The sequence below is a fragment of the Cebus imitator genome, unplaced genomic scaffold (assembly GCF_001604975.1).
Source record: "Cebus imitator isolate Cc_AM_T3 unplaced genomic scaffold, Cebus_imitator-1.0 Scaffold193, whole genome shotgun sequence".
Taxonomy (NCBI): Eukaryota; Metazoa; Chordata; class Mammalia; order Primates; family Cebidae; genus Cebus; species Cebus imitator.
This window is the reverse complement of record NW_016107508.1, coordinates 3,792,021-3,808,220: the sequence shown is the minus strand read 5'-3', so window position 1 is coordinate 3,808,220 and position 16,200 is coordinate 3,792,021. Positions and strand designations below refer to the sequence as shown.

General features: G+C 47.9%; 1 protein-coding gene across 6 annotated transcripts in view; it reads left to right on the top strand.

The window, feature by feature from the left end:
- Positions 1-14,896, top strand: part of SERPINA12 (serpin family A member 12) — a 29,172-nt gene extending 14,276 nt beyond the window's left edge. For 5 of the 6 annotated variants that reach the window (XM_037745190.1, XM_037745191.1, XM_017546934.2 and 2 more), the window contains 4 exons: positions 3,262-3,928; positions 5,565-5,835; positions 11,874-12,021; positions 14,302-14,498. In XM_037745190.1, the coding sequence (XP_037601118.1) occupies positions 3,295-3,928; positions 5,565-5,835; positions 11,874-12,021; positions 14,302-14,493 (1,245 nt within the window). In that variant the 5' untranslated portion in view covers positions 3,262-3,294 and the 3' untranslated portion in view covers positions 14,494-14,498. Of the gene's footprint in view, positions 1-3,261; positions 3,929-5,564; positions 5,836-11,873; positions 12,022-14,301; positions 14,499-14,568 lie in introns of those variants that run through there. The other variant, XM_037745192.1, reaches the window with a different exon arrangement.
- Positions 14,897-16,200: the final 1,304 nt, after the last annotated feature.

The following is a 16,200-nucleotide window of genomic DNA, read 5'->3' as shown; positions in this document are numbered from 1 at the left end:
CTCTTTGTAAGTCATTAAGAACTTGCCTTATGTATCTGGGTGCTCCTGTATTGGGTGCATATATATTTAGGATCGTTAGCTCTTCTTGTTGCATTGATCCTTTTACCGTTGTGTAATGTCCTTCTTTGTCTCTTTTGATCTCTGTTTCTTTAAAGTCTATTTTATCAGAGATGAGTATTGCAACTCCTGCTTTTTTGGGCTCTCCATTTGCTTGGTAAATCTTCCTCCATCCCTTTATTTTGAGCCTTTGTGTATCCTTGCATGTGAGATGGGTTTCCTGGATACAGCACACTGATGGGCTTTGGCTTTTTATCCAATTTGCCAGTCTGTGTCTTTTGATTGGGGCATTTAGTCCATTTACATTTAGGGATAATATTGTTAAGTGTGAATTTGATACTGCCATTTTGATGCTAGCTGGCTGTTTTGTTTGTTAGTTGATGCAGATTCTCGATTGTGTTGATGCTGTTTACCATTTGGTATGTTTTTGGAGTGGCTGGTACTGGCTTCTATTTTTAATCCAGGCAGCCTTCACAAACAGTGCAGCCCCCTACACCCTGAGATGGACTCCTTCCCATTTTCTATTTTCTTTTGTTTATCTGAAGCATCCTTGGAAATTTTACTAATTAATTTCTCTTCTATAATCTGTTTTCAGACAGCCTGTAGAGCCCTTGTTTATCACCACCTCTTATTAAGTTTTATCAAAAAGTGTTTTTGAGGGATAGAAGATGCTTGGAGAGCAGCTAGGTTCAGAAAGGGGAAATGCTTTCTGGAATGTCACACAGCTATGAAGTCATGAGAGCAGAGCACAGAACTCCTGCCTACTTAGTAGTCTTGGCATTTTAAAAATATCTATCTGCCTTTTTTCTGAAAATGTTTTTGGCTTCAAGGAAGTGACCATGTAACTCAATGTCACTAGGGGTCTAGAGGCAGGATGGGCTCTGGGGTCATCTTTTTCTGTAGCCCCAGCTCCAGCTTCTCCCAAAAACCCTTGGATGCATCCTCTTTGTGCTCTGGCTTTGTCTTAGCATCACTTCCTTCATGGGGCAAAACTGCTGTTAGTCCCTGCCTGCCACACCTTCCTGCCCAGGACATCCCAGGAAAGAGACAGACAGCACCCCAACATTCCAACAAACAGTCTTGAAATCCTCCCTCATTGCACCCCTTCAGCCACATGCCCCTCCCTAAACAAGGATCAGGGCAGAAATTCCCACCTGCACTGATTGGATTAGGTCTAGCTCCTGAACCCACCAGTTGCAGGAGAATTGAGATGCCCCTGCACCAATCAGGCCCTCCCTTGGAGCTTGGCAGGGCTTCTGTCCCTGAGACACATGGCTGCCTGAGAGAAGAGTATATTACTGAAAAGAAGGAAAAGAAAGAGAAGAAGAGAAAAGGAGAGGCAGAGGAGGGGAAGAGGAGGAGGATCTATTGGGAAGCTGGGAGGGTGGATGCTTAGGAGCAATGACCAGTATTCACTAGAACTTTTCAATACTATACTACAAAAGACCTTTGCTGTCATCAAGGCTCTATCCACAGTGCTTGGCGTAGAAGGATTTGGGCATGAAGAACCTGGGAACAGGGGACACTCCTAGGTACAGGCCCTACCTCGTGTTCATTCATCTGTTCATTCAGTCAACCAGAAAGAGCCAGACATGGGAATTTAGCTGTGCAGACCCTGCTGGTGGCTGGCCCAGTTACCCCTTGCTGGTGCTGCTGTGAGAGTTGGCTGCTGACAGCTCACAGCAGCCCTCTCCTCTCCAGGAAATTGCCCTTGGCTGATAAGACCTAACTGACCCAGTTATGCACCATGACCTGCATCTAGGGGACAGATCACAGCCACCAACTGACGAATTCTGTCCAAAAGGTCAGCCTGGAGAGCCCTCCTGCTGCGGACCAGGCCAAGGCTAGATGTCACCTTGGCTCCTTCCCTTTTCTATCCCATTCCCCTCACTTCCCTGCAGGCTCCTGCTGAGACAACGGCCTCAATACATAACATGCACCTAATGCCCCATCTCAGGTTCTGCTTCTAGGGAACTTAATCTAAGACAACCATTAATAGCCTTTACTGTGGACAAGCTCACTATTACCTATGGATTACACACATATAAGATATAAATTACAAGAAGAAAGCAGACTAAACGATATAGCAGATGACCAAGCAAAAAAATCTGCCTTCATTTTACATATAAATTGGCGTAACCATTATTGACAGTAGTACGTCCAACCAGAAAAATCAAGAAGCTTTTTAGGCCAACATGCTTTTGGCATCTCTCTGCAGCATTGGGGCTGGAGATTAAGGGAAAACAGTAACTCAAAGTCTTGTCTCCCAGAAATTCACAATGCCATTGGAAGACGTGAAAGCTGAGAGGTGGGTGAAATGAGCAGCAGTCCAGAGCCAGGCAGACCTGGCTGTTCCTCTCCCATGGTGCCATCCCCATTCCCTCCCTGGGAAGCATGTAGGGAAGAAGGTTTTCTGGAGACCTAGGTCCTCCTAGAATGAGTATCCACCACCTAGAGAACATATGAGCTTAAACAAAGGGCTTGATCTCTGCAGATTAGTTATGATTCTTTTGGCTGAAGGGGAAAAAAATTTCAACTCAAACCAACCAACTCTGAAAGGGAAATTTATTGCCTTTTATAACTTGGAAACATGGATGTGTGTAGTAAATTGAGATAAAGCTTAGTGCAGGGACTCCAAAGATGTCATCAGATGTGTCAGTCCCTTTCCATCTTTCCACCTCCCTCTATCGGCCTCCTCTCCTTCTGCATTGGACCCCATGGCCACATTCAGCTTCTGGGCTACTTCACAAAGCCAGCTGCCCCAAAGTTTAAAAAGTTTTGCATTCCCTTAGAAAGACACTGATTGGCCTGATTTTGGTCACACTCTTATCTTTAACCAGCCAATGTGGCAAAGGAATGAAGTATTACGTTGACAGGTCTGGGCTACATGCCTATGCAATGGGGTATCCTCACTGTGGTCCAGTGGAGGGGAGAAGTTCCTCAAAGGAATTGAGACACTTTCCATAAAGAGGGTACAAAAACAAAAGATGTCTTCTGCATTCAGTCCTCCTATTTACAAAATGTAGAAAATCTTTCTAGTCCCCAGGGTGATGATAAAGTTTAAATGCTATAAAAGAGTCAAAGCACTCAAAAACTGCCATGTACAACACATACTAGTCACTTTATTTCTTCTTTCTTCTGGTCTTCCTCTGGGTTACATGTGGACAATGGGGTTATCATGTTCTTTTTTTCTGCTAACCTCAGGTCTACTACTCAACGGGATAGTCTTCAAGGAAAATGAACCCCACGCTGGGCCTGGCCATTTTTCTGGCTGTTCTCCTCACTGTGAAAGGTTTCCTGAAGCCAAGCTTCTCGCCAACCAATTATGAAGCTTTGAGCCAGGCCCAAAGGCAGAAGGAAAGAATGGCAGCCAAGAAGCTTACAAGGCAGAACATGGATTTTGGCTTCAAGTTGCTTAAGAAGCTGGCCTCTAAAAACCCTGGCAGGAACATCCTCCTGTCCCCCTTGAGCATCTCTACAGCTTTCTCCATGCTGTGCCTCGGTGCCCAAGACAGCACCCTGGACGAGATCAAGAAGGGGTTCAACTTCAGAAACATTCCAGAGAAAGATCTTCATGAGGGCTTCCATTATATCATTCGCGAGCTGAACCAGAATACCCAAGATTTCAAGGCGAGCATTGGAAACACCCTGTTCATTGATCAGAGGCTGCAGCCACAGAGTAAGTTTCTGGAAGATGCTGAGAACTTTTACAGTGCCGAAATCATCCCCACCAACTTTCAGAACTTGGAAAATACTCAGAAGGAGATCAATGACTTTATCAGTCAGAAAACCCATGGAAAAATTAACAACCTTGTCAAAAATATAGACCCTGGCACTGTGATGCTTCTTACAAATTATATTTTCTTTCGAGGTAAGGCTTTTGGCATGTTGGTGTGGAAAGAATAGGATGACCATTAGACTTGGATTAAAAACCTGGGTTGGCCACTTGTTTGCTCTGTGACCTTGAATTCATATGTGATTTATCTCTCAGAATCTCACTTTTTCTATCTGTAAAGTGGGTACCATGATACACAACTCATCACACAATTATTGAGATTTAAAGTGAAAATATATGTAAAATGAGCTTTATGAAGTCTATCATTTTCATTATTGGTGAGTATCCTAACACAACATTGGTTATACAGGTTGGAATGATGTTTTATTCTCATCTCCTAGATGAGAAAAAATTCAGAGAGAGATTAACTAACTTACTACAAAGCCCATCAATGAGAGTCAGGACTGGAACCCATTTCTTCTGACCCTAGCACTGTGTGCTTTCCACCACTCTAAGCAGACACCTGAGATGGTGATTGTGTTGATTATGGTGATGGTGATCACTTGGTGGGTCTCCTTATATATACAATACATAAAGTCTCTTTATCAGACTGAAAAAAAAGGTGGAAGAATGTTTCCAAATTTCAGCTTTATCCCCTAACACCACACAGAACACATGTACACAGACAGGTTGGCCAAAATAGGTGAGAATCAGAGGCCAACACCCATCAGTGCAGACATAATCACTGCTGGGATGTCAGCAACATGGTATTAAATATAAAAAATTGAGGGCTCTCAAAATCCACAGAGAGATTAATGGCTAAAGAGGAAAATAGGTGACCAATGGCAGCCTAAAATTTCAGTCTGCCCAAACCAGAGAAGGGAAGAGGAGAATCTGAAATTTCCTGAAATACCTATGTCCCCTAGATAACAATAGGAATAACAGTGAAAAGAATGCTGCTGATGATGACTAGCACCTACTCAACACTCACTATACACAGGCACTGAGCTGTGCTGCCTTATCCCACTACATGTCAAAGCTGTCAATATCCTCACTCCACAAATAAGAACACTGAGGTTCAGGGAGATTGAGACACTTGTCCAAGGTTAACCCTTGATAACCTTCTGGACAGTCAGATAGAACAGTGAGGCCAGGATTTGAACTCCGGGAGTTGGCCCTATAATGGGGACTCTGAGGTAGCAGGTTTGAAAGACCTAGGTCTGAGTTTATGCCCAATAGATCAAGGTATCTTCAGAGTCCAGGAACCCAGACTTCAGTGTTCACTGCTCTTTGGTAAGCTCCAACGACAGCCTGTTCCACCAGTTTTCTTAGTCCCACATGAGAGCAGCTCCTTCAGGGATGACTAGATTAGAATCAAGCATTTTTTCTCACATCAGACTCAATAAGCCATCATTAATTGTAATGCAATCCCCTTTGTTAAGACATAATCTATGAGCTTTCTCAGGCTTAGGGGAACCTGGGCTTATGGCAGTCTGATGTTCCTCTCTTAATTCGTCAACCTAGTCCTGGCTTCTTTTGGGGACTAATAATTGTACCTGAGCCCATCTCATCAAAAGTCTCCAGGACATGGCATGAGGGCAAGGACTTCCATGATATCCCAGAATATCCCCCTTTACCCTGAATCTGTCTGGACAGAGACCAGTGGTTAGTTGGATTTAGTCACCTTTTTCCCTTGGGATAATCATGTCATCTTGTCTTTCTTCAAACTAAGGCAAGTGGCGACATGAGTTTGATCCAAATCTAACTAAAGAGGAAGATTTCTTTCTGGAGAAAAACAGTTCAGTGAAGGTGCCCATGATGTTCCATAGTGGCATGTACCAAGTTGGCTATGATGATAAGCTCTCTTGCACCATCCTGAAAATACCCTACCGGAAAAATATCACAGCCATCTTCATCCTTCCTGATGAGGGCAAGCTGAAGGACTTGGAGGAGGGCTTGCAGATGGACATTTTCTCCAGATGGAAAACATTACTGTCACACAGGTAAAGAGGGGTGCCTAGGCCTTTCAGCTTTTTCCTTCTCCCTGTCTTCCCTCTTATTTATTCTATCTGAGCTCTTACCTTATGGCCAAGTTCTCTTCTGGGCTCTATAATAAACTTGTATTATGGTGGGAAGTGGACTGTGGAATGTATCACATGAACAGAGTGAGGTTCTTGGCTCTTTGAGGGAGATGCATCAAGACTGTGAGAGCATAGTAGATGGAGTCTTAGTGGAGGGCAGTGGTCAGCGAGGACTTCACAGAGGATATTTGTGCCAAGCCTTCAAGGCTGAGTGGCAGTCTGTATGAAAGGGGGAGGAGCAAAGGAAACTGCAAGGACAAATAGGGGCTATAAAAGGGGGCTGTGAGTTGTTCTCTGTGAGTAGAATGATGTTGTCAACTGCGGTGTCACACTAAAACCCATGAAGTGTCCCAAGTAAGTTACACGAATAATAGTTGAAGAACCAAAGGGAGTAAATATTTTTCTTTTAAAACACAAACTGAGATTAGATTAATGCCAAGCCTACAGAATTCCTTCCAGGAACTTGCTTACTGACAGATTTTGGGGTGAGAGGTAAGGGTTGATGTTGGGTTTTCCTCTTGGGGACATGGGACATAGTGTCAGCATGGACATACATGGTGCCTTAAAAGTGGCTGGGCTAGCGGCCTCTGGTGGCCAGAGCAGTGAAGGTGATGTAGCAGAGTGGACAGCTTCCACTTGGACAGGTGTCAGATGGCCTCTTCTGTGTTCTTCTCGTTCCCTCTTCCAGCTCTCCCCTGTCATCATTCCCCATGCATCTCCTTAAAGGTGTTTGCTGAAAACTTCTGCCACACCTGATGTCCTATCAGGCACCAAGGACGGTTCCAAGGGAGGTAGAGATGATGCCAGGACTGAGCTTGGCAACTCATGGGTAGTAACTGAACCGATGCAACTCCTTTCACAGAGAACATGGCCTTGGAGGCATCATTGCAGAAGGCATCTCTGATATCTAAAGTGAGCTGCAGGCTTAAGAAAGGGAAATTCTGATTCCAAATGTTTCCAATAAAGTCACAGTTCTGGGAGCAGGGAGCGAAGTGGCACAGCATCCCAAGAGCACTGCCATCCCTTGATATTGTCATAGCCTCACCTGCCCTTCCTATTGGGAATGAGGGAGCTGCAAGGATTGGCAGGGTCTGGCCACTAAAACAAAAGGAAGGGTCCAGGTTACAACCTTTAGCCGAGATCTGGTCTTCTCATCTATGGTGTGTGGTCATACTCTTGCCGACATCACAGTACTCTCAAGAGAATAAATGTGCCTTAGCACAGCATTGCCCCGCAGAAAACACACCCAAATGTGAGCTCCTCTCTCCTTCTCCCTCCCATTGACTGAAGAGGCAGAGTTCCAAGGTACCTCAGCAGAACTTTTCAACCTCTGGTTTACTGAATGGCAGGTGTCCTGCACATCTGGTCCTCTTACCCTCAGGTTGAAGACCTAGGGCAGCTGCCTTTCCACTGAAGAAGATGTTCCCAGCGGGAAGGGCAGGTGAGGCTGTGCAGATCTCAAGGGATGGCAGCACTCTCGGGATGCTCTGTCACTTTTCTCCCCTCTCCCATAAATGTGACTTTATTGAAAGCATTCAGAATCAGAATTTCCCTTTCTTGAGCCTGCAGCTCATTCTAGATACCAGAGATGCATTCCGCAATGATGGCTTCAAGGCTGTGCTCTGTGTGAAAGGAGCTGCATCAGTTCAGTAAAGTTACCAACCACAGGATGCCCCATTTTGTCTCTTAACATGGGGACATTCCCAAAGGGACTGACATGTTTCCGCCTGCACTCTACAGAGTTTTAGAGTTCACAGAGATGGCTTTGGAGGCCTCCCTAGGGAATTGAGGGGTGTAGAAAGTGAAGATAAGGTGAAAATGGGAGGGATACCAGATTTTCCATCTCACTTCATCCAGAAGTCCTGGCTTTGTGAGACTTGGACTCCAGAAGATGATGTTTCCTGTAGGACTCAGATTACAGTGGCTTGAGACCCTGCAGTTGCTTTGCTGGAACTCGGCGTCCTGAGTGCACTCTACCCCCATCTCCAAGCCATGTCTGACAGTTTCCTACGGGGCTACAGCTCAGGTGTTGCACTGGGGGGTTCACAATCCCCTCGCCAAGGCCCTCTGCAGTCCCTGCTGCTATGACCACCATCAGGCCACCACCAACCACACAGGGATGTTCCCTGGGCACTGCCACCATCTCTCTGGCTTCAAGCTTCGTCACATTTTGCACCTTTACTCAAGAGTGGAATAGAACCTTCAAGATTTTCTGTAGGCTAGCACCAACCTTCCTGAAGATTTGTGAATAACAGAACTAAAGCTCCTCACAGGGACTCAGGATAACTTAGAGTCCATGGAAGTGGCATCTTATGAAGTCCAAGTGCAGGCTGCTCTCAGGCTCTCTTCTAGGGCACTTCCTTCCATTTAACTAGTGCCTAGGCTTCCTCCCTGATCCTTCTGGGACTGCTCCCCACATCTCCATGACTTGAGGCCAGGCCTTCCTGCCAGGAGGGTCATGGAGAGGAAGGTTCCTCTCACCCCAGTGATCTCTGGCCTCCCCAGTAACTTCTAGCCTTGAAATGACAGACAGGTTAATAATCTCCACCTTCCGGAGAAGAAACTCCAAATCCTCTTGCCGGACAGGGGGCTTGCCCACAGTCCCCAGGGAATTACATTTTGTCAGAAAATGTTCCTACTTTCTGAGCTCATTATGTCTGGGAGACAAGTGGTCAAGTCAGTTTGATCTACAGATGGAAAGCCTAGTCCAGACACCTCAGTGGTCCCCTATGGGAGAGCAGAGGTGGACGGGCTATCCCTATGTGCTCTTTCTGCAGTTCCCTCCAGACTGCAGGGCCTAGAAGACGCCAAAGAGAAAAATCACCTTTTCCCTAAAAAGAAGTAACCAAGTCCACAGACACACCCCAACTTACATGCGGGTAGAATATGTCAGGATTTAGACTTCAGAGACTTCCACCTGGCCTCTGTGCAGGAGGCAGACACCTGCTCTGGATTTGCATAATTTGAGGCCACCTGCTTTTCCATACGTGTTGGTATATGCACTCACCTGCCAGCAGCAGCTGCGTTTAGCACCTTCCCACATTGGCACAAACTAAAGCCAATCTCCCCACTTGTGCACTGGACCTACGGCCCCTCACTACTCAGGAACGTCACCCTAGAAGTCCTCTCCTCTCTTTCCTACATCAGCATATATTTTTATCTCTTCTGAATCATTTCTATCATTTACAGAGATGCTCTTATCTTTTCCATCATTAAACCTGGAAGGGGGCCAGGGATAACTTACAGTTCATAGAAGTGCTTCTCTGCAAGAAGACGAAGCAGATGTCTGCCTTCTGTGCATGCCGCCCTGTAAGGCTTGTGCTGGCCTGCAGGAAATCTCAAGGCTATTATTTTTCCAACATAAAAGCTTCTCTTGACCTCTGCTTTTTCCCAGTTATTCCTTCATTTCATCACTGCTCCTTTGCAGGTGAATACCATGAAGCAGTTGCCTCTATTCATGGCCCCTAGTCCCTCTCATCCCCTCCTAAGCCCACTCTAGTCCAGCTTCTGTGCCCACTTTTCATGGAGAGCTCCCTTCCCAGGCACCAAGGGTGTCTGTGTTGTGGAGCAGTCAGTCTCAGGATCCGTTGTTGGGCCGGTTGGTGTCCCCACCTTCTTAAGGCGCTCTTCTCTTGGCTTCCACTTCTCTGCTCTCACAGCGCCTCCCGCCTCTCCCCTCCTCAGTCTCCTTTGCTGGAGACCCCTCTCCTCCTCCAGGTCTCAGAGGTGAGTGTCTCAAGGCTCAATCCCCAGCTTTCTTTTCTGTCTATCCTTACCCCTGAGTGGGCGCACAGGCTCAGAGCTTTAACACCACCTCTGTTACCACCACTGCCACGCTTCTAGCCCCAGACCCTGTTTTCCCCCAAACTCCAGAGTCATGGATCTTTCTGTTTACCCAGAATCCCCCCCAGATGTGCAATTGGAGCTTAGTGTCAACATATCCAAAATGGCATCCTGATCTGTCTCCAGTGAAGCCCTCCGAGCTTGCCCATCTCCGTCAATGGCGACTCCATCTTTTTAGTTGCTCAAGCCAAAAACCTTGGAGTCACCCTGACCACTCTCAAATGCCCCATTCAGTCTGTCAGGAAACCCCTTTAGCCTACAGCAAACTACATCTGGAATTTGTGCTTCCCCGTCATCTCTATGACTCCCAACATCTGATGACCACACTCGCTTCCGAATGGTCTCCCAGCATCGATTTTTGCCCATCCCCACTTCACACACATCACCACCACCTTAAGGTTATAAGAGTGTAATCTGCACAGAGGAAACAGAAAGATCCTTTTAAATCCTACACAAGACCATGTCACTCCTCTGTTCAAAACCCTACAGTGACTCCCCATTTTCTTCAGGAAAATAACTCCCTTGCTTGCCTCAAACTTTGCTCAAACCTAGGCCCCAGCCTTGATTCCTGCAAGTTGATCTATATATATTTTTCCATGGCACTTACTGCCTTCTGCATACTACCAGTACGTGTATGTTGGTTTAGGTGGTACTTTTTGTTGTGTTGATTCTATCACCTGTCTTCCCTGCTAGAACACACAGTCAGGGACAGGGAGCTTTGCCTGTTCTGTGCATAGATGCGCCTCCAGCACCTAGAACAATGCCTGGCATACAGCAGGCATTTAATAAATGTTGAGTAACTGAATGAGTGGAAAGGTAAATGTGGGAGTCTTTGGGGCTGTCGATAGTTAAAGCTGTGAGACTGAGTGGCATACATGGGGAGGGAGTGAAGGCAGAAAAGAGAAGGGGAATAAGGTCTGAGGCCCGAAGCAGCAGCCTAGCCCATAGAGATGGGAGGGGTGGAGCCAGACAGGGGCAGGCATCAGGGGAAGGAGGGAAGGCTCGAGGGGTGGGCTTGGAACGCTTCACCCTGGAGAAAGGGATTACTGTCAGGTGCGGCTCGCTGTGAGTCAGCTCTGGGACGTGGAAGGCTGGGCATCAACAGGGGCTCTGGAAAGAGTTGCTTCTGTAGAAAGTTGAGGTCAAAGAGCTGACTGGAGTGGACTGAGGCAATCATGGGAAAGAGTGGAAATAACTGGCAGAGACAACCTCTGCTATAAAAGGAAGAAAAGAAATGAGCTGGCAGCTGGAGAGGCTATTCAAGGCCAAGAAAGGTCTCTTGACGTTAGTTTTTGAGGATAGGGTTACTCTATCGTGCGGCCTGCTCCAGAGGAGGATGAGAGGGCCTCTGTTTATGGGTGATACAGGAGAGAGGGGACACATAGGCAGGAATGAGGTCTTTGGGTAGGTGGGAAATGAGGTGCAGGGCCAGCCAAGTGAACAGGAATCCAGGCCTGAAAGTACCTCAGGAGCACCTGGCCCTAGACTCCAGGCAGGAGGCTGATCGGTCCAGCCACAGAGGGTGTGAAGCTGCTGGATGGATGCCTGCTCTCTGCTAAGCACCAACTGTCTGCTGAGTGCCTTGTCTGCATTTGCCTTAGCACCCCTAGTGAGGTATTGATATCATCTTTCTTCTCGCATAAGTGACTTACAAAGGGAAGCTCACTTGCCCCAAGTTGCAGAGCTCATGAGAGACAGTGTGGATTTGAACTCAGTGCTGTCTAGCTCCTGATCCTGGGTGCCCTGTTGCCTCCAGTGTCAGGTCTTCTGGGGTCAGGATGGGCTCGGGGCTCGGGGCTCGGGCACTGCAGAGACTGCAGTGAGGACATCTTCAGGGACTGGCTGAGGGGCCCGGAGATTTGGAGGGACTGAGAATACCCCCTGTGGATGAGGGCCCTGGGGCAGGTGTGCTGGGAAGCAGGAACACAGTGCAAAGAGCATATGGTGTTTTGAAACCACGGTCCCAGGGTGAAGGAGCCCCTCCTCATTGCGTGGATGGAGAGAGATTGGAGACCTTTGGGGCTGGAGGACAGATGTTTCGTTCCTCATGTATCCTGAGGCTTGCCCTGCACAACAACGGGGCTCGACCACTCACCCTTGTCATGTCCATTTCCCAGGGTCGTGGATGTGTCTGTGCCCAGGCTCTACATCACAGGCACCTTTGACCTGAAGAAGACCCTTTCCTACATGGGTGTCACCAAAATCTTTGAGCAGCATGGTGATCTCACCAAGATCTCCCCTCGTCGCAGCCTGAAAGTGAGCGAGGTAAGCCCGCCGGGTTTGACTCTGTTCCTGCAGCACAGGGGCCTTTGCCCAGCCCCAGGCCAGACCCAGGGTCACAGTGGCTGTTAGGGCCAGGACTCTACCCCCCAGTTGAGGTGGCCATGAATCCAGCCCCTTACCAAGCCTGTGATCCTGGGAAAACCACATAACCCTTGCCAGTCTCATGCTTCCAGTCTTTCAAACTGCTGCTATTTGGGAAATCAATTCAATGTAGCAAATGTTGATCAAGGCCTAGAACAGTTACCAGGCCTCAAACTGGTCTAGGTCTGACCCAGATTCAGACTCTCTCTCAAAGGCCACACATTTCTTTTCTTTTTTCTTTCTTTTTTTTTTTTTTTTTTTTTTTTTTTTTTTTTTTTTTTTTTTTTTTTTTTTTTTTTTTTTTGAGATGGAGTCTCACTCTTGTTGCCCGGGCTGGAGAGCAGTGGTGCATCCTGGCTCACTACAACCTCCACCTCCCAGGTTCAAGCGATTCTCCTGCCTCAGCCTCCTGAGTAGATGGGATTACAGGCACCCACCACCACACCAGGCTAACTTTTTTGTATTTTTAATAGAGACAGGGTTTAGCCATGTTGGCCAGGCTGGTCTCAAACTCCTGACCTCAGGTGATCCACCCACCTCGGCCTCCCAAAGTGCTGGAATTACAAGCATGAGCCACCGCACCCAAAGCCACACAGTTCTTAAGAGTTAGCAGTAAGCATGTGCTGCATAGGAAGAGATGATCATGCAAAGGGCCCTGTGATCTCTGGCAAAGGTGAGCACCTGACTGTCTGGGGCGAGAAGAGAGCATCATACAGGTAGGGTCACTGGATTTAGCAGATTTAGTACAAGATACCCAATTAAAGTTGAATTTTAGATAAACGATGAATAATTTTTGTAGTGTCAGTATGATCCAAATATTGCACGGGACATACTTACAGTAAAACATATTCATTATTTAACTTGAATTCAAATTTCACTGGATGTCCTGTATTTTACCTGGCAACCCTACTTTGGGGTTAAAAAGGCATTGAAGGAGGGGAAAGATTTCCACAAGCAGAGATGGGTGCCGTGACGGGTGCAGCAGCGTGGCCAAGGCTGGGGGTTGGATATCATGGAGCAGTAGGTGGTGGGGACTGGGTGCTTAGTCAGAGATGAAGTGGGAGGTTCAAGCCAGGCTGGGAGGGATCCAGCTTGCCAAGCTGAGCCCACTGCTCTCTATCAGATGGCACAGATTCCACTGTACTTTTCACGCTGACGTAAGAAACAGTTAGATTGTTCAACACCCGCCTATGAGTGAGAACATGCGGTGTTTGATCTTCTGCTCTTCTGTCAGTTTGCTGAGAATGATGGTTTTGGGGAGCGATAGCAAGGGGAGAGATGCCAGATGTAGGTGATGGGGAGGAAGGCAGCAAATCACACTGCCACGTGTGTGCCTATGCAACAATCTTGCATGTTCTTCACATGTACCCCCAAACCTAAAATGCAATAAAACAAATTAAAAAAAAAAATAAAAAATAAATTTTAAAAAAACTCTGAAAAAAAAAAAAAGAAACAGAATTACTAGAATTTTCTCACTTTCGAGCTTTCCCACAGACTTTCCACAAACATTCAATGTCAGCTCTGAAGGTCTTGTTGGGTCCAATGGCTCATTTCTTTCTGTAGTTACATTTGCTGACAGCTGTGATTCTAACACAGGATACTGTCCAGTTTTCTGCAAGTAAAATTGTGAGAATTCTGGAGACTAGAAAGAAATGTGCCAGGATCTCACACAGTCCTGTCAGTGTCCCAGTGCTGATCACCTGTTTACAGATGTTGATGCCTTTGGAGTGGGTCTGGGATGCGTCATCTCAAAAAGCTAACTCAGAATCCTTCTCCCTCCTAATCATCCACCAGGCGGATCAAAGGGGGTGCTGGAGGCTTCCGGGTAGGGATCCCACCATCTCACTTTCACCTCCTTTTCTGCCACGGCTATGATTGATGCTTCCCTGTAACCCATGAGAAAGAGAAGAAAATGCCACTCCATCTCTCCCCCCACCAAGTCCCATAACTGATGCTCCCCTTGCACCATCTTTTCCTTCATGTGGCATCTACCTGTCAAATATTCTCCAGCAATAATGGCAAAAGAGACAGGAACCCTGGGGTGGCTGATACCAGCCAAGTTACTGCTGTGCTGCATGGCTTTGGCCAACTTGTTGCCCTCCCTGATCCTCTCTGGGTCTCTGGCCCACCATGGTTACCGAGCAGCTTGGCAGTCCCTGACTTTGACCTTGGCTTCCATAGGCTGTGCACAAGGCTAAGCTGAAGATGGATGAGAGGGGCACAGAGGGGGCCGCCGGCACCGGAGCACAGACTCTGCCCATGGAGACACCACTCGTCGTCAAGATAAACAAACCCTATCTTCTACTGATTTATGACGAGAAAATATCTTCCATGCTCTTCCTGGGAAAGATTGTTAACCCTACTGAAAAATAAAGGAGCAAGATAGACAAGCCCTATCTTCTACTGATTTATGACGAGAAAATATGTTCCGTGCTCTTCCTGGGAAAGATTGTTAACCCTCAATAAAGGCAAATTCCTGCTTGCTGCAGACCCTGAACATGGCTTGGGGCTAAACATGTTTCATCTTCCAGAAATGGATGTCACAGGCACAGTCAGTTCAGTCCCTCACCATCACCATCTCCCTAGGCTGCTCGAATGAGCAAAATTGCAAGTTCTAGGAACCCCTGTGCCCCGTTTCCTTCCTGCCCACTCAAATGCTGGGATTCAGTGCGCCACCTCCGCCCACTTAGGGGCATTCTCCTCTCCCCTCCAGCAGGCTGAGGGACTCTGTGATTTAATAAACAAACGTTTCTCCCCACAGCCCTGCCCCAGGTTGACCGGCTGTTGGTGGGTAATTTGGAGAAGCTATGGGCCACAGAAAGTACCTGGAGTCTGGAGTGAGAGACTGCAGTTCAAATCCCAGAATGAGGTATCTCTGGGAAAGCCACAAACCCTCTCTGAGCCTGTCTTCTTATTTCTGAAGAGAGAATCCTACCACTCCCTCTGGGGCTCTGAGGATGCTAGCTCTGTGCTTTAGAAAAGTTGGTCCCCCTCTGTGAGCCCTTGGCCAATTATCCTCCCCAGAGTGTCCACGTGGGAGCTCTGGGCTCAGCCAGGCATCCAGGTGGATGGGGAAACAGGGATGCGGTCAGTCCAGCCCCTCAGGCAGCATTAGAAGGATGAAATCTAGAGTAGCAGCTAGAACTTACCGCCAGCTTTGTCTATTTCAGTCACTAAAGAAGATCCCAGCACCCTCCCTCCCCTGCCTCCTCCCCATCTTGTTGTCAAAGGCAGGTCCTTCGGTTTAAACCTGTTAGCAAGTTCAATTGAAGGGTGAGTGAGGTCCCTGCACCAGCCCCATAAAATGTGGCCCTGCAGGGTAGCCTGTGGCCACTAGAGGTGGCCAGTGCACAGGTTCAGAGCACACTGGGTGCTCGCAGGGCCCTGCACAGTTTCCCTGCCTGGGGCAGGCTCAGTTCAGGCATCAGGTTCCTTCCTCTCAGGCAGGGAATTCCCACGGGTTCAGGTGTTTGGGGAGGAGAGGATACTGGCTGGCTTGACACAGGGAAGCCTCGGCTGGCGCCGCTTATCATTTCTCCGGGCGTGTTTAGCAGTTTGCAGCTCATGGTGTCTTTTGTGTTCTGGACACGGGTGCCTTCTGAGCAGCCAGAATGGGCGTCCCTATGTCGGACGTGGAAACTGAGGCTCAGAGAGGTGAAGTGGCTTCCTAGTGGCCTCAGGGTTAGCCACAGGCAGCAAGTGCCCCATCTTCTGGTTTGGGGCAGGAAGGGAGGGGTCCCAGATGCTGGAGGAGAAGACCACCTGGGGCTCTTGGACAGGGATGAGGGCTGAAGCTGGGAGCCCAGAGTGCGCAGCCCCTTTTGAAGAAGGTGGGGGTGGGGGAGAAGGTTGAGACCCCGCACAGGGACACAGACCTGGGAAAAAGGCTGGGAATCCCTGCCCAGCCCTTTGCCGACATCATTTCCCCTGCCCCAGCCTGAGGGGTGGATATGGAAAGACACAGAAACCCTTAGCCACTGTCTCAGGTGCACAATAGATCACACTGGGGAAGTGGCAGTGCCAGAAAAGCCATTGAGTGGCCAGGTGACTTGGGCATGCCACTAAACCTTTCTGAGCCTC